Genomic DNA, 23,175 nt, shown 5'->3' with positions numbered 1-23,175 from the left:
AAAAAAAATCAAAGTGGAGCACAGCTCCTACTGGGTGTAGATTACATAATAGCTGTGTGTCAGGTTTCTATGGCAACTATTAATTCAGTTTTTCCAGTATGATGTTACTGATATGTGGTATTTTTGAAGGGGATTAAGTTTGGAATATTTTCACAGTAAATTGTTCACTCATCAAACCAGGTAGATGACTGATCCTCCACACAAGTCACAACTTGTTTCCCTCTGAGCTGAACAACAGTTAAATGGAAAATCATTCGCTGGTTTCTGTTCTTTTTACTTCAAATGTAAAAGATTCATGTCACTTAGGTCTAAAATCTTTTTCTTTCTTTCTTTTTTTTTTTTTTTAAACTCTTTTTGGCACCAGAAAACAACATATCAGATCAGCGGTGCTCAATCTCATCAGCTCACACACCTAACACCACAATACAGCATGCAGCTGTAAACAACATTTAAATAATCACAGGAAACCTGAAAAAAAAAACTCCATGATTTTCCTCTTGAACATGTTCAACACTTGGCTCCACTGTCAGCAAAATTCAAAAACAGTTTTAATGGACTTAAGTTCATGGACTGTTCTCTAACAGTTCAACACTCTGCACTGGCATCAATGAATTATACACTCTCCATCACTGTAAACAAAAAGACACCTGCTCTGAGAGGACGTCTCCTTCCACCTGGACTCCTCTACATCGTCATACAGCAGATACGAAGCTAAGTACAACTATTTAACATTTCTGGATGGAGAAGATGTGGAAATGAACTGTACCCACGTTTGTCAGCTTTAATATGAATAGAATAAGATGGCAGCTGCAGCTTTAAGTGTTTTTTACACAATGTGCTATAACATTTAGCACCTTCAATGTGCAATCACTGCATGTTTTCTATTTTTTTAATCTTAGCAACAAGGCAAAAGATGCCTAACTACTTGTCTTCAGCACTGATTGGGAGAAAAACCTGGATGCTGACCAGCAGCAACCATTCATTAAACAGCAGATTAGACTGCATGTACAGGAGGTGGGAGATATCTGATCCAAGGTCTGATGACTGATGAGCTTCCATTTGGTTAAAACTTAGTGCAAATAACATCACGGTTCTGTGTTTTGTCAAATGACTGCAGTTCAGAAATTACAGACGTCACTGCTGCCTGTCATGGAAATGTGTTTTTTTTCCCCCCCCAGTAAAAGGAAAAATGAAGGTCTAAAAGTCAGATGGCCATGGGGTCCGTCCTGCTGAAGGTGCAGTCCCACATGATGCCGTCTCCAATGGGCAGATGGGTGGATGGTATGAGGACCCGTGTGAGCCACTGACTGAAGAACAGAAGTAGACTAAATGAAACCAGTAGTATCTTGTTATGATTTTACACATTAATTCTAAAATAATAATCAAACTCTATATAAAGATTCAAGTTGATTTATAGACTGAAGAAACTTTGCTGAAGCTCAACACATTGAGTTAAATCATCTCTTTCTTCCACCAAAAGTTTACTAAACAGTAACATGTTGAGTTTCAGAAAACCTGTGGAGCGCGGGTAAAAAGAGACCAGATTTAGTTTGGATGCAGATCCACTTTACTTTTCACAGCTATATGAGGTATTGGCCCTGGTGGGGAACGTGCTCTTAAAGGGAAAATCTATGGAGCTCCATAGATTTTATTCTCTATTAAATAATTCAGAGGAAAAACTAAAGCATGTCAAGATGTGAAGCAGTCGCTGAACTCACCTCCTGGTTTCTACACCAAACAACAACTTCCAGTTGTGTAATCTGCCATGGTGGTATGGATTTCTGAACACCTGCATTGGAGGCAAGTAAACACAAACAGCTGTTGTTGCATCACCTCTTCTCTCCTCACACACACACACACACACGTTCAGATTTTGTGTGTGTGTGTACCTTGCCCTTCTCCTTTAGTCTGCTGGCCTCTTTGCGGTTAATGTGGCGCTCCACGCTGGTCTCTCCTCTGCTGATGAGCGTAGCGTGCCACAGCGTAAGTCCTCCCAGAGCTACGGCCACTGAACTGCAGGCGGGGATGAGGACATGACGACCCGATCTGTGTGTGTGTGACCTTATCTAACTTAATGAGTGAAGCTCACCTGGTCAGAACCCAGAGGAAGATGATGCACTTATGAGCAGTGCTTTCTCTGAAGGTGTGGTCTGGAGGAGGAGTCTGATAGTATGTCTGAAACCGACAAGAAATGGGGTCTGTCATGTTGTTAAACTAAACTATAAATCTTCCAAACGTCAGGCCAAAGTACATCTGACCTCCAAGTTGTTTACTTACCAGATGGTGCATGTTAAAGATCTTTATTCAGAGGCTGATATGAGGGCAGAGGATCGGTTTCCAAGTCTCAAATTTCTCTGTTCATTTGCCAACTGAGCTCAAATTCTGCCTCCTCACAGCTATCTGACAAGTGCTGCAGTTCAGTATATCACCATGCACTCATCAGCCACTTTATTAGGTGCACCAGTTCAACTGCTTGTTAGCAAAAACAGCAAAACAGCCAATCGCATGGCAGCAACTCAGTGCAAAAAGTCTCACTAGACCTCAAAACGAGCATCAGAATGAGGAAAAAAGGGGTTTTCCTGACTTTCAATGTGACATAGCTGCTGATCTGAAGGTTTACACAGAATGGCCTGAAAAAGGGAGAATATCCAGCGAGCAGCTGTTGTCTGGAAGAAGATGGCTTGTTGGTGTCAGGGGAGAATGGCTTGACTGACTGGAGATGATGGAGAGGTCACATTACCTCAACAAGCCGCTGGTGTTTAAATGAGGCTGCTGACCATGTGCATCCCTTTCTGAGCACAGTGTAGCGTCTTCTGATGGATCCTTCAGCAGTACTAAGCACAATGTCACAAAGCTCAAATCATCTCCAACTGCTTTCTTCAACATGAGGAGTTCACTGTCCTCCACTGTCACCAGATCCCAGTCCAGCAGAGCAGCTTTGGGATGTGGTGGAATGGGAGATTCTCATCATGGATGTGCAGCAACTGTGTGAAGCCTCATGTCAATATGTAGCAATATCTCAGGAATATGTCCAGGACCTTGTTAAATTAATGCTATGGAGAATTAAGGCAGATCTGAAGGCAAAAACAACTGGGTTCTACCCATAGACTATATATAGAGATGGACGTAGCAAAGAGGTGGAGCTGGGGTGGGGTGAGCGTCATGGTGGATGATTGACATCGAGCGAACTCCGAGCTTTCTGTAGCTAAGAGCTAATCGAGCTAACCCAGAGATAACAGGAGCTAAGCAGCTAACGGAGGTAAGCGGGCTAAAGCTAAATCACGTTGTTAACTGGCTAAAAACTGCGGTTGTTCTACGTTCTTATTACTTGAAACGGGAGATCGGGTACCTGTCAATCAAAAAGACACGCCCCTAAATGTGCTGAATTTCAAGATTAAATTACTTTTGAACAAAGGAGCTATAAAAATTTTTTTTTAAAAATTCACTCCCCCCCCTACAGTTGTGATGAAGGTAAACCTGACCTATTAAAGCAAAAATGGATTTTTGAACCAGGCTGTAAACATGTTTATTTCTGCTGTGTAGTTGGTCTTTTTAACGTGGGAGTCTATGGAGATTTGCTTTGTTTTGGAGCCAGCCCCTAGTGGATGCAGGGGGAACTGTAGTTTTATGCACTTCCTCATAGGCTTCACTTTTAACTGACAAAGGCTCCGTCCATCTTTCATATACAGTCTATGGTTCTACCTAGTACAAGCAAGGTGTACCCTAATAAAGTGGCCGATGAGTGCAGCTACACTCAGCATTGTGGTACTTATGAGTCAACTAACATTGTGTCTGAAAAGGCGCATAGATGTGTGAGGTGGTGGTGGTCTCACCTCCACAGCGTTGTAAGCATCCACAAACAGGTTCCTGCTGCTGATGCTGCAGTAGATGCAGCCCAGTGTCATGTACAGGCAGAAAGAGAAGAAGTAGCGATGGTTTAGGTGGCCCACACAGTTGTTCAGCCAGGCTGGAAATGCCCAGTTAAGCACCAACAACAAGAGGAGCATCAGAAAATACCTGCTGCAGGTTGAAAGGATACGACAGTGGTGATCCATCTTCAGAACGCACCTATAGCATAAAAGAAGCAGCTTTTCTGTGATGGATCTAAATGATGTTACACTCATTCAGCCAGCAGGCTACAGTGGAGTTATTGTGGCATTACTGGAGGAGCTTACGTGTTGCAGATGCTGCAGTGGTGGGTCCTCGGTGGTTTCGGAGTGATGCATTTCTTACACATGGAGACTGAGGGGATATTAAGTTTGTCCTGAAGGAAAACGACACCAAGAGAGTTTGCATCATTTTCATCAAATGAAATATTAATCAAGTTCAAGGGTTTTTTTTCCTAGTAAAAGTGACTTAAAGAAAATAGGATTTTTACATTTACACTGTATATTAAAATCACAAAAATCATCAAATGATCCAACTTTTATGCTATTAGGACTGATTACTGTAACTTGTTATATTTATATATTTATTTATCTATAAATTACATTATATACACACATTTATACATATATTTAGTCTTTGGTACATGCAATAAATTTTATTGTATTTTTAATCTAATTTTAATCCAAATTTAAATGTTAATGTTTTTTTTACAATTTCTCAAATTTTCATATTTTCTTTCATTTCTATTTACATAAATAAAGTCAAACAAAATAAAAAACAATACAAAAATCTAAATTACATACAATGAAAAAATAAAATAAAAAATAAACTGAATTAAATAAAATGAGAATTAAAATAAAAATGTTTAAATTCAATAATAATTTAATTACACATTTGTTTGTTTGTTTGTTATAATCAAATAAAAAAATCAAATCAAATTAAATGAAAGAAATACTTTTGATGAGAGGACATGTATGGGCGTGAGTGTGTGTGTAGAAATCATAAAAAAAATGTTTGCTCAATTTTTCATCCTTACTTTCCTGTCAATGCTCTTTAGATTTGATCTTTTTTGTCACACTTGGAATTGGAGAAGGTGGAAATTGTTGGCATCAAAATCCAGTTAATCCTAATCATGACTTTGCCAGCAGTTTGGTACCTTGGGTGGGTGTCCTGGGGAGGTGGTTACAGCCTTGTAGTAATGGAAGACCACCATGACGAGAATCCAGTGTCCGCAGCAGAGGTGCCAGGTGATCCAGTGCACGGGGTAAGTGCTAAGGATTGTGGGCAGGACAAACAGGTAGACGATGACTAAAACCGAGGATGTGAGCAGGATGACTAGGGTGACAAACACCTGGCAGATTTGGGAAAAAATAACAAAACAAAACAGTGGGTTAAAAATAAGAAAAAGTTTACCACCAATGAAGAAATGTGGGAGAGAAGAAGCTCACCACTCCAAACCAGCGGGTCACATTGTCCACAATCCAGTAGACGGGTTCAAACGCACAGTCCAGCAGAGTGTCGGAGTTTGTGAGGCTGTTGTAATATAACGAGTGTAGCAGCAGTTTGCTGTACTCCCACAGCTCCGACCACCTGGTGCTGGTCCACAGTTTGCTCCCCCCGCCACGGCCTGATCTCTGCAGGCGGCACAGCCGGCACCAGCGCAGCGCAAGTCGCATAGCTCGGGAGAGCTGCCACCTCCAGCTGCTGCCCATACGCATGCCACCACCACCAACGCCGCCTCCCCTCCTAAACACTCTGCCTTCCAGACACACACAAATACACAGACACAAAGACCAGCAGTTACTGACACATGCTGCGTAAAACAGCAGCTCCTCGTAATGGAGCCGGATGGAGGCTGAGTTGTCCATTGCCATGTCCCTTCAGAAGAAGCAGAAGAAGTCTGTGCACTGAGAAGGCGACTGTGGAGCTTCGATTCTAAAGAAGAGGCAACATGTGGGAGTCTAACTCCTAGAAAGCTTTTCCTTTCCTAGACATCATGACAGCATCTCCGTCTAAGACATCTGTTCCTCACAGCGCATGACGACAGGGGCTATCAGGTAATTAGTTATACCCATCGGCCCCCACAAAACTACCTCTCCTCTTAATAATTCACAGCAAATCCAGACCTGCAGGCCAAAAAGTGCCAAGAAATTAAAGGGGGAGATGCAGAGTGGTAACCCTGTAAGAGGGAAATGCAAAGGGATGAATATCTTAAGGAGGAAATAAATTGGCTACCTGATCCTTGGGGCATCATTCAGGAAACTGAGGATTGGTTACAGCGATAAGACTTGGTAATGTTTTCCAAAAAGGATTGCATTAATAATGAGAGATGTTAGCAGAGCGCATGTTAGTCCAGGACTGACTGCCTTTCTTCACTATTAGCTGTAACTACGACGGAGAAAGGTAAACAAGGCTTACATTCAGTCAGGATTTTGTTGTTGTCACACTGCATTGGATGTTTGTCATTGAAACAAGACAGAAAACCCGACCTTGATGGAAAATTATTTCATTTGACCTTTTTCCAAACTGCTTAGTCAAATTAAGAGTCACAGGGAAGCTGGAGTCTATCCCAGTTATCATTGGTCAAGAAGCAGGGTACACCCTAGACAGGTCGCCAGTCCATCTCAGGACCACACAGAGAGACAAACAACCATTCACACTCACACCTATGACCATTTAGAGTAACCAGTTAATCTACTGGTTACTGGGAGGAAGCCAGAAAGAAAGCCGCCTCCCCCCAGCCGAGGCTCAAACCAGCAACCCTCTTGTTGGGAGGCCACAGGGCAAACCACTACACCACCATGCAGGCAAAAAAAAAAAAGTGAGTTTATTCTGCATCCATTTAAAGATGTATTTTGTCCAAAATAGTTATTACCATGTGTTGATGATAACACATGGTCTGAGATCTTGAAAATGCTTAATGTTAATGTGCCAAAAAGAGGTATAAGATATCATCATTTATATTCTTACGGTCATATTTAAAACCACCACATCTGAGAATGGGGAGCCTTATCTCTATCACAGTGTTTTTCAACCACTGTGCCGAGGCACACTTGTGTGCCGTGAGAGGTTATCAGGTGGGCCCTGAGAAATTACCCAATTTCACCTGACTGGTCTCAAAAGCAGCTCTGTGTTCATCCAAACAGGTCCTAGTGAAAGATAATAAAATTCCTTCTTCTTGTGTTTATCTGGTTTCTATTCAAGAGGCTTTGATGAAAATGGACTTAATATTAATAATTTGGACTTTTAAAAAGAAAAAAACATTTAGGTTTGTGGTGTGCCTTGTGATTTTTCAGTGAAAAAAAAAGTGTGCCCTGGCTCTAATAAGGTTGAAAAACACTGCTTTATCAGCATTTCTTTGAGGTGTTTCATAGGTTTTAATAATTCTAACCTTTAATACTGATGATATAGGTATACAAATCAATTAAAGGCATAGTATAAATGTCCATGTTGTGCACCTAGCAGACAAAGACATTGTGGTTCTATGTAAATTGTATTTACATATTTCATAACTATTTAGAAGGGCATATTTTCATGCCAAATTCTTATCAAATAACTGTTATTAAACTCGGTTTCCAGTTGCAAACATTGTACACACCAGGCCACCAGTTAGTTTTGTCATGTGCTTTTCTTTCCAGGCCTTTCCACACCATGTTATGACCTGTAATAAACAAGCTATAACACTGCACATATATAACATACTCAACATTATTAATAACAACTGTAAAGATATCACAGACGAAAGACAAATGACACCAAGTAATGTCAAATATGTATGTTGTTTAATATTTCAGTCTGACACCGCTGTAAGCTGTCATATATGTATAATGTAATTTTGACAACCAGAATTAAAATATCCTTATTAGCTGCAGTGTCGTGCTTTAACCCTAGCTAGCTAACTACTAGCTCTGTTAAAATTCCGCCGTTATTTGTTGTTGTAATTTTTTTTTTTTATAATAAGAAATATTATAATATAACACAATCACAAATTTAACTCTTCATTGGTCGACTTTACCTGGTCAAGAGTACAGGGAGGAGAAGGTAAAGCACTAGGGTCAGGTCATGGTCAAAATAAACTTAGCTTTAAGCCTTGTATTCACTACTGCACACCGGCTGTGCAAAGAGAAGAATTTTAAAAAGATCGTATATTACACAGATGTTACAATGAGAGAAATGTAATGCTACTCTCGCGACTTTGTCCAAAATGTATTTAAATGATAATCTAGCGTGAAGTCAAATATACAGAGATATGATAGTGACTTTTAACATCTATTCACTAAAGAAGAAATCATTCTCGTTAGGTTAATGGGCACTTACATGCTAAACACTTCGGGATTTGAAATAATCAAAGTGGCATATCACTTTCTTGTTTTTCATCTTTGTGCTGGAAGCCTCTCCAAATGTAAGAAATGCATGCTGGGAAATTGAGTTATCTTCCGCAAGGGGAATATTTAAAACGACTCGAAAATACCTTTTTTGGCGTCACATTTGATGCTATAAAATACTATTACCTATTTTGAACACAGGTTCTAATGAGCAAAGCAATTAATATTTCCCAAGAGACCAGTCTGAGAGTGAAAAACAACGCTTGACTATATTTGGTCTTGACTACGAAGTTCCGAGGTGTCATATGACCTGGAAAAATGGCTGCTGTGCAGTGGTAAGATGCTTGGGGTGTTTTGCTAAAAAAATCTCTTCATTGTAGACACAGATCAATTAAACGAACATTTTAACATTACAAGCAGGATTTCGAAGTACTATTATAGTCACACTTTTAAATTAAATGTCATATTTGGCTCCGTTTTGGTGTAAAAAATATACACAGTTAAACAATCAATCGCTTCCTAGGTTTTACTGACGTGTTGAAGTAAACATGCAAAGATGTTTTAGAAGAGAAATGGGAGAAAGCTGAACTTTAAATACTTTTATTTATTTGAAATAATGCTCTGTTTTTTGTAAAGATGCAAAGGGGTTGATATTCTGGATGTGTTTCATTAGTACAACTAGAGCTAGTGTTTATCTTCTATGCACTTCTGATACTTTATTTTCAGGGTGGATCCAATTTCTAGTCACCAGTTGTCATTATAAAACACTTTTATTTGAGCCATGAGGCCAAGAATAGGAAGCATGCAACATCTGTCACAAATGTGCCTACAACCTTTGACACATAAACTCACCCCTGTGTTAAAAGCACTCTCTCTGATGTCCTATTGGGGATGCATCTAAGTGTTGTAGAGTGAATTGTGTCTTCTGTAAAGGTTCTTCATCTGCTGTCTGTCCCTCGTGTACACAGGCATTCCCGTGGGCGCAACTATGATGCAGAGCTGCAGAGGTGTCGTGCTGAGGCAGCCACGCTGGAGTTTGGAGACTATCATCCCCTCAAACCCATCATGGTATGCCTGCTCTCCTGCAGTCATCTACTCAGCTCTCCTGTCTCAGTCTGATTTAGTTTATATAAATTATTATTGTCTCAATCTCTACTTCATAACTTGCACAATCCAGTCAGTTGTCAAAGTAACAGCACATATACAGCAAAATTATACGTGCGGCAGTGTAACATGTTTTTAACCCATCCAGGTTACAGATACAAAGACCCGGCGTGGAACCCGCAAAGGCAGCACCTCCTCCTCTTCATCCTCTTCTTCCTCTGCACCCCCGGACCCCCTCAGCTCCATGCTGGATGGGACCGATCCCTTATCCATGTTTGCTGCAGCAACGGCCAGTGAGCCTCCAGCTTTGTCACAGAGCAGCTCCACAGGGGTCCGTTCACACGCAAACTGATCCAGAATAATTAAAAAAAAATAGATCTGATTGATTTTAAGCTGATTTTTAAAAATAAAATGTTATGTTTTCAGGAGCTTGGGAAGAAGAGGAGAGAGAAGGAGGAAGAGGCAGTGGGACCAGACTTTGAACCTTGGTCATCGAAGCGAGGGGAAATCCTGGCCAGGTTCACCACCACTGAAAAGCTCTCCATTGTGAGTCTCCCCGCGTCTTAACAGCCATTATGCAACATCTGATATACTTCAGTCAACATAACAGGAAGAGACGGCAGTAGCATCTTCTTTTTGCACCTCTATTCAAGCTGATTATTTCAACTCCATCCCTCTCTTCATCAGGCTTCACTTCTTTTGGTATCTGCAGTACTTATTAGCAAATACTCATAGAAACGAATAAAGAAAAACAGTTTACAGTGCCATGCTGATGGGGCATTCAATGACAAATGGAAAATTGGAATCCTACTTTTCAGCTTGTTAATAAAAACAACAAAAAAAGAAAGATAAACAACACAGTCGTTTTTTTCTGATGTAATCAAACACATCCATCAATCAGTTTGCTGGGAAAAAATGGGAACATCAAATCTAAACAAGCTTCCAAACTGGGATGTTCTTCCCTCACTGGGATCTCAAGATAATTTTAGGGGGAAGCTAGATCTTCGTTTTTTATTTATTTATTTATTTTTATTATCATTTTTTTTAAAGGTCTACATTGATTTACCAAATCATCGCATTAATACAAAGAGATTAATCTGGTAAATACAATATTTCTTAACACATTAATGCATAAAAAAACCCCAACTTCTTCCGGTATTAAATAAACTGAATTTGACCCATCTTGACAAGAGAAACTCATTTCTGAATGTAGGTGTCTTGTCACAGCTGTTGCATTTAAAAATGCTCCATTTGATATGTTGCACATTTAACTCCATCATTTGTTATCGGAGGAAACCTTCTTAAAACAAATGTTTACTTTCATTACTTTTAAGTGCTGCAATCCATTTCTGCACCTGTGCATGCTTCGTATTTCTAAGCGAACGGTCAATGTTCTGTAGTTATATGGCACTTTTCTAGTCAATCAGACCTCGCAAAGTGTTTTAATACACGTCACATTCAACCATTTACTCACACACATTCATACTGTACCTCTACTTTTATTATATAAAGTGTTTTTTGCTCCATCACACACACAGTCCAGTGTCTTTCCCAAGGACACTTCGGCATGTAGTCATGGGAAACCTGGAATCAAGCTTCCTCCTGAGCTATGCAGCCATCTCATATAAGCCTGTGCTGGTCTTACTTCAAATACTGATACTTTATTATATTTTTTTTATACATTTTGCAGCAGTAATAGCAAAACAAAAAGAAATTGAGTGTAAACTTTCCACTTCTGAGGTATGATGAATGTCGTACCATCTGAAGAAGAACCGAAGCAGAGATGAGTGGAAAAAAAAGCTGGATAACAAATTTTCATTAATATTCATATTTTCATTAATATTCAAATTTTCATGAAAATTCATTAATAATTTTCAAATCGAAAATTATTAATGACACTATAGATGTGAAAGTTTTTGCTTAAATCTACACTGGATTCCCCCTGAGTAAATACTGTAGCTGAAAAAGCTTTTCTGGGAAGTTTTTAAAGGAAAAAGTTTCCATTTTCACGTCTCCCACTAAAGACTCTGCACCTTGCCCTCCCAACTACGGCGCGAGCCAATCAGCAGTCTGCTCAACAAGCCTAAATACAATACCAACCAATCAATGTTCACTTGAGGGTGTGACTGATTTGTGTTTCCTAACCTTGTTATGATGATAAATAATAAAGCAGTAAAATTAGAGATTAAAAAATAGATTAAGAGTTATTTAAAAAACAATGCACTAAATGCGACACAAATTAATTGCAATTAACTCAATAATTTGACACTCTGGCTGCTGAACACGGTCATGTTCTGTTAAACTGAAACCAGATTTGTCATATCTTTGTCTCAACAGAATCTTTTCATGGGCTCTGACAGAGGTAAGACCGCCGCTTCACCTCAACACAGTAACCGAACAAGGTCGCGTTGATCCACGATGAAAAAGCTTCATTTATTTTATTTCTTTCTGCCATGAGACTCACCTGGTAACTGAACAGGAAGAAATTGTCCATTAGAACTGCAAAATCAAAAGTTCTGCTGTCAGAAATAATTAAAACAGGATGAAGTTTAGTAGCTCCAAACAGGTTAAGTACAAGCTGATAAATATTGGGAGCAGCGTGGTTTAATCCAGATTACTCTGACATGCAGAAGGCTTTCTTTGTCACCTTTTTTAAAATGTGTTTGTAGGAAAAAGGATGTAAAATTTAAACAAAAGAAAGCATCAGGAAGATTTCACTGGTAGAGGGAGGATAGATGAAAAGCTTAAAGGTACCAACTGAGTCTTAGTTGCGTACTTACGATGCAACAACTTGTTTTCACACCAAAGAAAAAGGTGATTGCGGTCTTGTAAGGTTTGTAAAACCAACCGGTCCTCTTTTATTTTAAGGAAGCCATCAGTGCAGCGTTTTGTGTTTGGTTTAAGTGAATGTCTGACTCCTGACAGGAAAAGCTCCCAGTCCGGGATCATCGGCTGTTTCGGAGAAAGTTCGCACTCGCCTGGAGGAGCTGGATGATCTGGAGGAGGTAGGATGCAGCAGCCTTGTCTGGTGTCTGATGCTGTCCTGATGTTTTCGACCTGGGTTTGTAGTTTTGAGTGTTTTTAAGCAGGAGTGTCATTCAGACCTGACTGTGTGTGTGTTCAGGGTTCCCAGAGAGAGCTGCTGAACCTCTCCCAGCAGGATTATGCCAACCGCATCGAGGAGCTGAACCAGTCCCTGAAGGAGGCCTGGGCTTCTGACCAGAAGGTCAAAGCTCTGAAGATTGTCATCCAGGTAAATCCAGACTGGAAGCGCCGATGCTGGTCCCCTCTGAGAGAATCTCAGCACTGATTCCTGGTCTTCGCTCCATTTCAGTGCTCCAAGCTTCTGTCTGACACGTCAGTGATCCAGTTCTACCCCAGCAAGTTTGTTCTCATCACGGACATCCTTGACACTTTTGGTGCGTGGACAATTGTCGTTTCTCACTTCGGTCCTTCATAAAAGCTGGAAAGTTTTCTGACTGTTTTGCTCCTGTTCAGGCCGTCTAGTGTTCGACCGAATCTGGAGCATGTGTTCAGACCCAATACCGCTGCCTGGTAAACGCCGCTAACTCATGTAGTCATTATTTACAGCTTCTCTGGAGCTTCTCAGGTGATCGTACTCAGTTTGTTTCCTGTATTTGTCCCCTTAGATTCCTTCACAGTTGAAGACGTGAACGACACAGCGAAGGAGACCTGCCTCAACTGGTTCTTCAAGATTGCCTCCATCAGAGAGCTGCTGCCCCGACTGTATCCCTGATCACTATTCTATAACTGTGATCTGCTCTCAAGAGCTTCTTTTAGGATCATTATTTTGATTTTTAATTATATTTAGATGATTAGAAACATATAAATATCAGTTTTTACATTTAGCACGTTATTTGTACAGATTTGGTTCTTTAGAAGAGTTTTTTTTTATCTCTAGATTCATCTGGACATAAAATTGAACCTGTTTTGAAGTAAACAAAGACTTGTTTAGATTGTACTGACGGTGTGTGACGTGGATGTGTGTGTACATCTTTAACTTCTGGGTACAGATATGTTGAAGCTGCGATCCTCAAGTGCAACCGTTTCCTCAACAAATCGTGAGTCCAAAATGGCGTTTTAGTTTTAATATTCAGATAAATAACATCAAATTTAATGGCGTCATAAGCAGGGGCGGACTTGCCATCAGGCAAAACTAGGCGGTTGCCTAGGGCCCCCAGTTCTTTAGGGCCCCATAAAACTTGTCATACACTTGTTGTTATTTATTATTTAGTTACTTATTACTAACAAAAGTTATGTTTTTGATTAAAATGCATTCACTAAATTGTCAGCAGAATGATTATTATATTATGTGTGTCTTGGGGCCCCCCCCTTCTGGTATATAGGCCCGCGCACTAATACCTAATGTGATCTGTGTGTGTGTGATGCGGTCAGTGAGTTGATCTGTAACTTAAAGAATGACTCGTCACAATAAATGATCAGTTCGTACCATCGAGTGAAGCAACCCTTCCCTGTCATTATACACGGTCCTCTCAGTCAGCAAAGAGACTTTTACACTGGCTGTTTGTTAGCAACGCAAATAATATTCAGTAGTGGAGTAGAAACTGCAATATTTACCATAGGACCCCATGCCTGCCTTTGCCTGGGGCTCCAAATCTCTTAAATCCGCCACTGGTCATAAGACAAGATTTGATTCAATCATTTTGTGTCCTTCCCTGCCTACAGCGGCATTCAGGAGACACTCCCTCGCTTGACGGCCATGATCAGAGGGATCGGGGATCCGCTGGTGGCTGCATACACCAGAGCTTACCTCTGCAGGGTGAGACATGCTCAGCTTCGAACTTTTATCCATCTTTTGAATTTAAAAAAACCTTTTCAAGATTAATCTGAATGAAATTGCTGAACTATAGGTGGGAATGGAGGTGGCCCCCCACCTGAAGGACAGCCTGAACAGAAACTTCTTTGACCTGCTCGCCACCTTCAGGCAGATCAGCAGCGAGAACATCCAGAACCAGCTTGTCATACAGAGGGTGGAGGTCCCAGAGTACCTGACTCTCTACTCGCCAGCCATCAACTGGATCCTGCAGTGTATCGCCTACAGAGCTCCGGAGGTATTCACCTGCATTTATTTACAGACATAAAAGAAAAGTTTGATCAAAGCCGTGCAGACACACAGACTCACTGTTTTTTCTCATTTTGACATGTTTGTGTTTCATCAGCCGCTGCTCACAGAGATGATGGAGAGATGCAAGACGCTGGCAAATAAGTAAGTTAGCAACAAAATGATGATGATGAATGCTGATCTTTTAGCACAAATATAAATGATCATTATTATTATTATTATTATTACAGTACTGAGTTTAATTAGCTGCAAAGGGTTATAAACCTCCTCATAGTGTTGCATAAGATGTTGGTTATTTCCAGTCAGATGTGTCTAAAATCTGCAGCAAATGCAAACAAAATGGGAAGTTTGTAAAAGGGAAACACTGAGGTAGACCGGGGAGTTGTCAGTAAACAAATCAGCAGAAATAGGAGTTACCAAACCAGCTGAAAGAAACGGATTTTATATCCAAAATGGAAACCATTACTAAGAGTTAAACAGAAGAAGAAGATGTTATCTAATGAAAGTGATGAATCAGAAAGTTGCATTTGGCAATGACATGATGCTGGAACCTCCAGTCAAATACATTTTAATTAAATATAAAAACCAGAGAAAAAAACCACAATCATGGACTGTCTGGGTCAGTGTCTGGTAAAGGACAGAAGGAGATGGTAAAAACACAGATGGATGCTGAAATGCTGGACACTTTTCTCATCCTGTCAAAGGAAGGGAAGTTTGATGATGATGACGATGATGTTAAGGATGATGTAGTCATTTGTCAGGACGGATATTTCCACAGAGAGAAGAACTTCCATCTTTTCAGTAAAAATGCATCAAGTCAATGACATGGCCTGAAGTGGAAAATATCTTGTTCCACTGATGTTTCTTCTTCTCAGTCTTAAATCCAAAAGGAGAGAGAGATATATTTCCCATCTGTGGTTGTTGAAGCATGAGGTGCATTTTCAAATGGTTTCATCTCCATCTGTTGTATTTATTAGAATAAAGAGAGATTCAAAAAAGAAAAAGCTGTTTTTATCGGATTTTTTTAGTTTGTTTGTTTGTTTGCTTGCTTCACAGGATGAGTTTATGATTTTAAAGTTCTGCTGACTAACAACTGATAATATAACCAGCACATGATAGGAGTGACTGATATGGTTTAGCGCTAGAAGAGTAAAGGTTTAGTGTTTAAAACAAACATTCAACGTGTCTCCATTTCCCACAGTGCCTTGCTCCTGAACTCAGTCATGAGGGCGTTCAGACCAGCGTTTGTGGCAGCCAGAGCTACTGACTTCATCGGCATGATCAAAGACTGCGATGAGTCTGGCTTTCCAAAGGTTAGAGTTCACAGTTTGATGTTTCACCTTCCTGTGTAATGATCTAAACCTTCACCAGAAGGGGAAAAGCTGGTTATGTGCAGTTTTTATTCAGATTTTGGTCTAAACTTGGTTGAAACATGACTGAATGTTTGTCATTTTCTCTGCAGCATCTGCTGTTTGGGTCTCTGGGTCGCAGTCTGGCCTGCACAGATCCTCCAGAGTCCGAGAGGCTGACCATCCTCAATGAAGCCTGGAAGGTCATCACCAAAGTCCGCAGCCCGCAGGTTCTGCAACACCGACTGACGTACCACGCTGGTACTGCAGTTAAAATGTCCCGGGTTATTAATCAGAAACGTAACCGTCTGTTTTTAGGATTACATCAACTGTGCTGAGATCTGGGTGGAGTTTACCTGCCGACACTTCACGGTGAGACACGAAGCGTTTCTTACATGAGAGGAAACGGAGAACAAAAAGAAAACAAAAATCTTTTTCTCGCTCTCAGAAACGTGAGGTCAACACTGTTCTGGCTGACATCATCAAGCACATGACCCCTGACCGAGCGTTCGAGGACGCCTACCCCCAGGTTAACGGGATGACCCGCCTGCTGCCATCTTCGCCCGTCGCCGCTCTGCCTGCTCGGTAGTAACTGCTCTGTTTTTGCTCTGCATGCAGCTGCAGTCAGTGATCAGGAAGATCCTCACCTACTTCCACGACTTCTCTGTTCTCTTCTCCATGGTGAGCAGTTTTTTTACATTTCTTGGTTTGATTCAATGTTTATTTAACCAGGTTAAACTCTCTATTTTGAAAGGGTGATAAGCTAAGTGCACTGCAGCGCACATTACGACAAGGAAACATGTAGAACTTTTTACCTCAGTTCCGTGGCTTTTCTTGTCTTCCACAGGAGCGTTTCTTGCCATTCTTAGACATGTTCCAGAAAGACAGCGTGAGGGTGGAGGTTTGCAAGTCCATCATGGAAGTCTTCATCAAGTAAAAGCCATGTTTTTACGTGTTGGTTTGAATTGTACACCTCCACTTCCTAAAGGCTCATACACTCGGATTGTAGTCGCGACTACACAGAGAGCACATCAGATATTTAAAAAGGGAGATGTTACTGTTTCATTGGAAATATGAGCTCATAGCAACACGTCTCAAATGCACCTTTACTTAAACATCTTTGCAGTTTTACTTTCAGAGCATTTTAAATGGTGTCAAATGGGGTTGTGATGATATCTTTCGTCCCGATCCGATTTTTTTTTTTTCGGGGTGTTGATTCAATTTAAATAGCGATTCTTACAATTCTTCGATATTGCTGATTTTTGTCGACTAAAAACAAAGAAAATTTAAAACCTTTTTTTTTTTTTTAAACTTGTCATTTTTCTTCATTTTAATTAGGAAAAAAACAGCATAGTTGCCAGACCATCATTCTGCTGCTATAATGCCAAAGATGACAAGTTAAAAGATCAAAAGAAACAATAAAAAAGACAAAAATTTTATAGGGGATTATTTTTATTTATTTGAAAAAAAAAATGGATTCAAAACAAATAGATTTTAAAATTGTGAAGCAATAAATCCACATATTCAATTTTTTTCTATTCGATTTCCCACCCTTAGTGTCAAAGTTTGTAGATACACACTTTGCAGGTTGCTGAACCTTATTAAGACTCCAACTCTCTGACCAGTTCCCAGTTAACCTAAATAGTCACTACTTGTTCTTCTACTGGTTTCTATTTTTAGTACCACTTACTTTGCAGGCTTTTGTTGCCAGTCTTCTACCTTATTTTTGATGTGTTGCTCACATTAAATTAAAGATAAACTAATATTCTTAATGAAATGCCTCCCTTCTATACATGTTCTGTTCTTCATATAATATTTGTGAATTGCAAATCATTTTCTTTTATTTTTGTTTGCATCCTTACACAACATCCCAACCTTTTTGGAACTGGGGTTGTACAATTAGTTTAGATTTATGGATTTCTTCTGTTGCTATGTGCTTCACTGTGTCTTGTTTTGTGTCTTTTTGTCTCGTTCAGACATCAAGTAGAACTCACCAGAGACCCGGTCATCCTCAATGCCATGCTGCACATCTGCAAGACCATGCACGACTCTGTCAAGTAGGCTTTTTATATATTTGAAAGTTATATTCTCTTGGAGTTGAGCAAAACTGCTGTTTGTTTGTATTTCATCTGCATCTTTTTGTTTTGCAGCGCGCTCACTCTTGAGGACGAGAAAAGATCTTTGGCTCTGCTGATCATAGGCTTCATCCGCATGGTGAGACTCCTCGATTCCAGCTTGGCTTTTTAACTTTTTCAGCCATGGCTCCTTTAAAAACAGCTCACAGTGTGTTTCTAGTGAATGTAACTCAAACAGAATGTAAAAGAGCAGCCCTTCAAAGCATTTTGTTTGCTCACAAGTTCTGTGTGAAGTGAACTGAGCTGTGTTTAGGCATGTTTAGTAGCATTTCAAACCAAGCTGGCAAATGTCAACTGTGTAGAGAAGAACTGAACAATGATGGTGTCATCTGATGTTGAGGTGAACAGCAACACGAGTCATTGCAGCTGACTTTGGTGGGAAGGCAGGGATGGCGCCATGCTGGCATGGTAGGGCAGGCAACAGGAAGAGGAGGATCTGAGGGAATGGGACAGTGCAGCGATGTGTGCAAGATCAGACAAATGTGGACTTTTAATGGAAAACCCGTGTAGCTGCTGTAGAGTAGAGGGGTTTGAGTTATGACATGAGTTGAAGATTTCAGGACTATTTGAAGCTTATGGAGGTATTAGTGACCAGAAAGTAGGGATTTGCAGTAACCAAAGGAAGCAGCTAAACAATGAACAGTAGTAAAGAAGGTGAGGGGGGCTATGCATTTAAGGCTACGTAGATGTATGCCAAGTGGTGCTATTGGTGTGGGATTGAAACAAGAGTTTACAGTTTAGGATGGGACCCGGATTCTTGACCTAAGGCAGGGGTTTCCAGCTCCAGTCCTCAAGGGCCACAATCCTGCAGGTTTTTTATGCTACCATGCTCCAAAACACATCAGTCATAGCGCAGAACTTCATTGGCTGCTGAATCCAATTAGTTGAAGCCTGGTGTGTTGAAACAGACAGCAAAAACCTGCAGGACACGGCCCTTGAGGAACGACTTCGGACACCCCCGACCTTTGGACAGTACAGATTTGGAGTCAGTCAGGAGAAATTCAGCTTTCTCATTGCTAACTTTGGTAAATGTGACGAAAACAAGGCTTTTAGTTCACTATGAGACAGTTTGGAAGGGAATTAGTTTGACTGTAGAATAAGAGCTGGGTGTCATGTGCAAAGCATTGGGCATGTACATTATGAAGGAAAGGGGCCCCAGTAGACATCCCTGGGTCACACCAGTGGTAACGGAATGACTGGAAAATGGAAAAATTGAGTTTGATTATTTACATCCAGCCCTGAAGGCACGATTAAAATCAATGGAAAGATAAAATGATCAAGATAAAAGATAAAAGGATCTAAGATCTAGAAGGAAGGAGTGTGGTGATGAAATCAAAGACTATGAGGATGGAGAGTTAACTAGTATCATGCTATAAAGACATCTTTTATTTTTGCTAGCTTAGCTGTGGAACTGTTAACATTCCCTTTCACCTCTTAAAAAGCTACAGCAGCAGTGAAAGATATCAAGCTTGACTATTCTGCATTATAAAGAAACCTAAGTTTTTATTTTTGGTCTTTACTGTTTAATTGAATTTTTTAACTTTCTATAACAGGCGATTACAGCCTTTTGTGTTATATGTGCAACTTATATTTACAGTCATAACAACTAGGAAATTATTAGACAATAGGATGTATTGTACACATTATAGTTGCATTTAGAGCACAAAGAAAGTGAAAAACTTAAAGAAAAATTTAAACAGCATATAAGTCCTTCTAGCTCAGCACACAAAAGTTTTCCTTAGAAAATAATATCAGCAAATAAAATGAATGACCAGTTGTATTACCATTAAAGCAGTCCTGCAGATTCACACCTCTGAGGCCTTGTTTTATTTAGAAGCACCTGCCGTGCACTGGTCATGATGGCATTTAGGAAATATTTACCTGTTGTGCCTAACACTTAGCAAAGGCTTGTTCACATGTAAAGATGCATAACATTAGTATTATACAGCAGTATTTCTACAACCTCTGAACAGGTTTTTACCTTTTGATTTTAATTAGTAATAATGATATCTGACACAGTTTGCCATTGTTAACGTAACAAAACGTAACGCGTTCTCTCTTGCACCATTTAGGTCTCTTTCGGTCGTGACTTTGAGCAGCAGCTGAGTTTCTGCGTGGAGGCCAGAGCTACCTTCTGCAACTTGGAGCCTGTCCTGGTGCAACTTATTCATGTCAGTAAACTCTATGCTTCTACCATTTAATATCATCACGCACAAACACTCTGTACATGTCCAGTTTGTGTTCTTCCGCTTGTCAGACGGTGAACCAGCTGGCCATGGAGACCAGGAGGGTGATGAGAGGGAGTCACTCTAGAAAAACTGCTGCTTTTGTCAGAGTGGGTCGACACGCAGCTGTAACATCCCCACAGGAAGTCATTAATTACTGGATGAATTTTTACGTTTCTCTTCGTCCCCCAGGCATGTGCTGCCTACAGTTTCATCACCATCCCGTCTCTCAGCAGCATCTTCAGTCGTCTCAACCTCTATCTGCTGTCCGGTCAGGTTGCGTTGGCCAACCAGTGTCTCTCTCAGGGTGAGCAGCTACTTGAGTTTGTTTCATTATTTCTTCTTCTTTTGGCATCTTTTATCTCAAAAAATCAACCTCTCTCATATTGATTTCCTTTTGTGGTTCCCCTCCTTACTCCTTGATGTCCCTCTGACCCGATCCACCCTTTTTCGCTCTCCTAACCTGCGTTTCTTCCCTCTCCTTCAGCGGATGCTTTCCTGAAGGCAGCTGTCAGCATTCTCCCCGAGGTTCCTCGCTCCATCAGCGTTGAGGGGAAACTTCGCTCTTCAGAAAGCTTCCTGTTGGACTTCATCAACAACTTTTTGGCCACGTTGCTTGTTGTCCCGGTAACCCTTTTCAGTTCTCTCTCATTATGTCTCTATTTAGTTATTTCTCCCCAGACAGTTTAGCAAAGAGAGCAGATCTGGGTTCATAGGCGATCCAGCGGACCCATAATGTCCCCTTGTGGTTTGATTCATCCTCGAGTGTGTTGATAGGACCATCCAGAACATGGAGTGCTCTACTTGGTTCGCGGTCTGCTCAACATGGTTCAGGATTACACCTGGGAGGAAAACTGCGATGCAAAAGTGCGAGTTTACGTCAGTGCTCTGCCGTTGCTGGCTGCCATGAGCCAGGAAACCTATCTTTATTCTATTCCTAAAGGTAACAGCTCACCAACACATGCATACACATAGATCTGGTTTTTACTGGCTAGAAATCTCATTGAGTTCAACTTCTGTTCATAAACTTTTCTATTTTTGCTAATTAAATTGTTGAGATTTTAAGCTTTTTATGACCCCATTTTGTAAACAAATGCACGTTTCCTGTCGATGTTCCAGTGGACTCCAACGAGACACTATATGGAGGCGATCCCAAGTTTCTATCAGAGATCAACAAGCTCTGCGAGACACTGATTGGACAGATCCTGGACCATTTGAAGACACTCACTCGGGATGAGGTCAGTACAGACAAACACCTCCGCATGATCATGAAGACTCCATGCTCATTTCTGCTTTTTTCAGCTGACAAGAGTCAGAATCAGACTAAAAGCTTTATTAATCCCAGAGGAAGCGTTTGCATTGCAGCGCTCCTTAGAGAACAGATGAACACAGTGACGCACACAGAGATAAAGACATAAAAATAGAAACAGGAGTTTGAGTGAGTGGTGTGTAGTTCTATTCAAAGATATAGAGTTGTAACTTTAGATTTACATACTCGTGTTTAAGCGCACATCCAGGTCTGCAAAGCACCGCTCTGACACATCCCTCTGCTTCTCTTGCAGCAGAGCACTCGTCGCCAAAGCGCTCTGGCCTTCTCTCTGTTCGGTGTCCTGTTGGCTCACGGTGATCTAAGGAACAACAAGCTGAGTCAGCTGGCCATCAACCTGTGGAACCTCAGCCACAAACATGGATACTGCGAGACTCGCGTCTCTGTGAGTTGACATTGTAAAAGAGTCCTTCAGCAGCTCCGCGTAGAGCCGCTTCAGTGATTCCTGCTCAAACCGCAACTAAATCCAACTCCTCCTGTCCCTTTGTGTCCGCTCCAGGTTCGGACTCTGGAGTACATCAAACATCAGGCTCAACAACCTGACATGTCGCACCTGTCGGACACAGTCCAGAGGCTGGCGCTGCAGTCCCGTACCTGAACGCCCCACCTAAAAGTTTATTACTGCTCTGACGTCACTTTGTTGTAAATAGAGACTAACCAGAAGCCACCTTAAAGCTGTTTGTGTGAGGATATGAATGGAGTAAAAAGTCCTTTTGGTTGACGTATTCACACTGCTCGTCTCTTCATTTCATCGTCTTACTGCAAAAGATAAGTCTGCAACATTTCTCCTCCTGATCCGTCCTCCTCAGCTTCAGTCTTCCAGCAGACCAGAACCGTCTCCGCTAAAGGTGAAAGATTTAGGATGGCACTGTCTGACACTGACCATGTGCTTCCAATTATTCTGCATGTAGGATTTCAGTCAATAAAATATTTGGGGGGGTTTAGTTTTTAATGTGGAATATTTGGCTGTTTCTTTATTTAGATCGCCCATAACGACCTCAGACAAGTTTGGTCATTAGTTTCCCAGATGAGCTGATGTTGAAAGGTCAGTAGGGAATTTTTTTTGTTCATTCATGTCATTTTTTGGGTCACCATTTTGGATGCATTTCCCCATATGGAATGATTTTTTTTTCTAAAAAATAAAATTTTTCAGGTAACTGGAAGACAAAAACACTCTTTCCTAACAATGTATATTAAAACATGATTTTTTTTTTTCTCTTTTTCCTCAAGTCTTTCAGTCAATTTCTATCATTATTAAAAATACCAGATTTTATAAATCTTTTAACTCTTGAAATTCCTAATTACATTGTCAGTTTTAATGAGAAAAAAATCAAATTTAAATACCTTAAATCTGTTCAACTTTAACCCTTTTATGGTTAAATACCAACTACAACACTAATTGCTGAAAATAGTGTATTAAATCAATGGGACAACACTGCCGAGGCTTTTTGATACACGGTGGCTACCGTAGTTTCGATGCCTGTTTTTTAGAAAGTGAGGTGCCAGAACACGCATGCGTTACAACTGTAGTGATTTCGACGTCAGGCGGATGTAAATGTTACACAATGTCCCTTTAAAGACTGATTTTTAATCCCCATGTATGATGAAAAAGAAACTTGTGTATTTTTTCATTAATACATTTACAGGTTATCAAATTGGCATTTAAAAGAAATTACTAAATTGAAAGATTTGAGCAAAAAAAATAAAAAGGTGAACAA

General features: G+C 40.5%; 2 protein-coding genes across 4 annotated transcripts; one reads left to right on the top strand and one right to left on the bottom strand.

Annotated features, from left to right (window-relative positions):
• Positions 1-40: 40 nt before the first annotated feature.
• Positions 41-8,004, bottom strand: zdhhc16b (zDHHC palmitoyltransferase 16b; the record flags this gene model as incomplete). Of its 3 annotated transcripts, none has more annotated exons than XM_079261415.1 (9): positions 41-1,307; positions 1,719-1,789; positions 1,890-2,013; positions 2,090-2,175; positions 3,834-4,068; positions 4,176-4,264; positions 5,045-5,239; positions 5,337-5,647; positions 7,904-8,004. In XM_079261415.1, 8 exons carry the CDS (start codon positions 5,604-5,606, stop codon positions 1,205-1,207), a joined length of 1,173 nt encoding a protein of 390 aa, XP_079117541.1. In that variant the 3' UTR covers positions 41-1,204. The 3 variants fall into 3 exon arrangements, with proteins under 3 accessions (XP_079117541.1, XP_079117542.1, XP_079117540.1); XM_079261416.1 differs by having other exon boundaries at positions 5,337-5,643; positions 7,904-7,978; XM_079261414.1 differs by lacking the exon at positions 7,904-8,004 and having other exon boundaries at positions 3,834-3,967; positions 4,040-4,068; positions 5,337-5,756.
• Positions 8,005-8,522: 518 nt separating this feature from the next.
• vps35l (VPS35 endosomal protein sorting factor like) lies at positions 8,523-22,153 on the top strand. The gene is made up of 30 exons (XM_079261236.1): positions 8,523-8,548; positions 9,182-9,281; positions 9,466-9,648; positions 9,744-9,863; positions 11,655-11,679; positions 12,243-12,322; positions 12,442-12,570; positions 12,652-12,736; positions 12,816-12,872; positions 12,968-13,064; positions 13,352-13,399; positions 14,025-14,118; positions 14,210-14,410; positions 14,519-14,565; positions 15,623-15,734; positions 15,884-16,000; positions 16,089-16,142; positions 16,219-16,299; positions 16,389-16,451; positions 16,618-16,703; positions 17,747-17,827; positions 17,921-17,984; positions 19,978-20,076; positions 20,163-20,240; positions 20,323-20,437; positions 20,618-20,757; positions 20,908-21,073; positions 21,250-21,368; positions 21,693-21,842; positions 21,957-22,153. Exons 1-30 carry the CDS (start codon positions 8,532-8,534, stop codon positions 22,053-22,055), a joined length of 2,907 nt encoding a protein of 968 aa, XP_079117362.1. The 5' UTR covers positions 8,523-8,531; the 3' UTR covers positions 22,056-22,153.
• Positions 22,154-23,175: the final 1,022 nt, after the last annotated feature.

Source organism: Telmatherina bonti (assembly GCF_933228915.1).
Source record: "Telmatherina bonti genome assembly, chromosome: 21".
NCBI classification, from domain to species: Eukaryota; Metazoa; Chordata; class Actinopteri; order Atheriniformes; family Telmatherinidae; genus Telmatherina; species Telmatherina bonti.
This window is presented reverse-complemented; position numbering and strand designations above follow the sequence as displayed.

What these genes read in the sequence shown, in the direction of transcription:
- vps35l (XM_079261236.1), top strand. An exon ending in TGCAAGACGCTGGCAAATAA is followed by an intron (nt 14,566 to 15,622) that starts GTAAGTTAGCAA and finishes CATTTCCCACAG; the next exon opens with TGCCTTGCTCCTGAACTCAG. An exon ending in AAACTGCTGCTTTTGTCAGA is followed by an intron (nt 20,241 to 20,322) that starts GTGGGTCGACAC and finishes TTCGTCCCCCAG; the next exon opens with GCATGTGCTGCCTACAGTTT.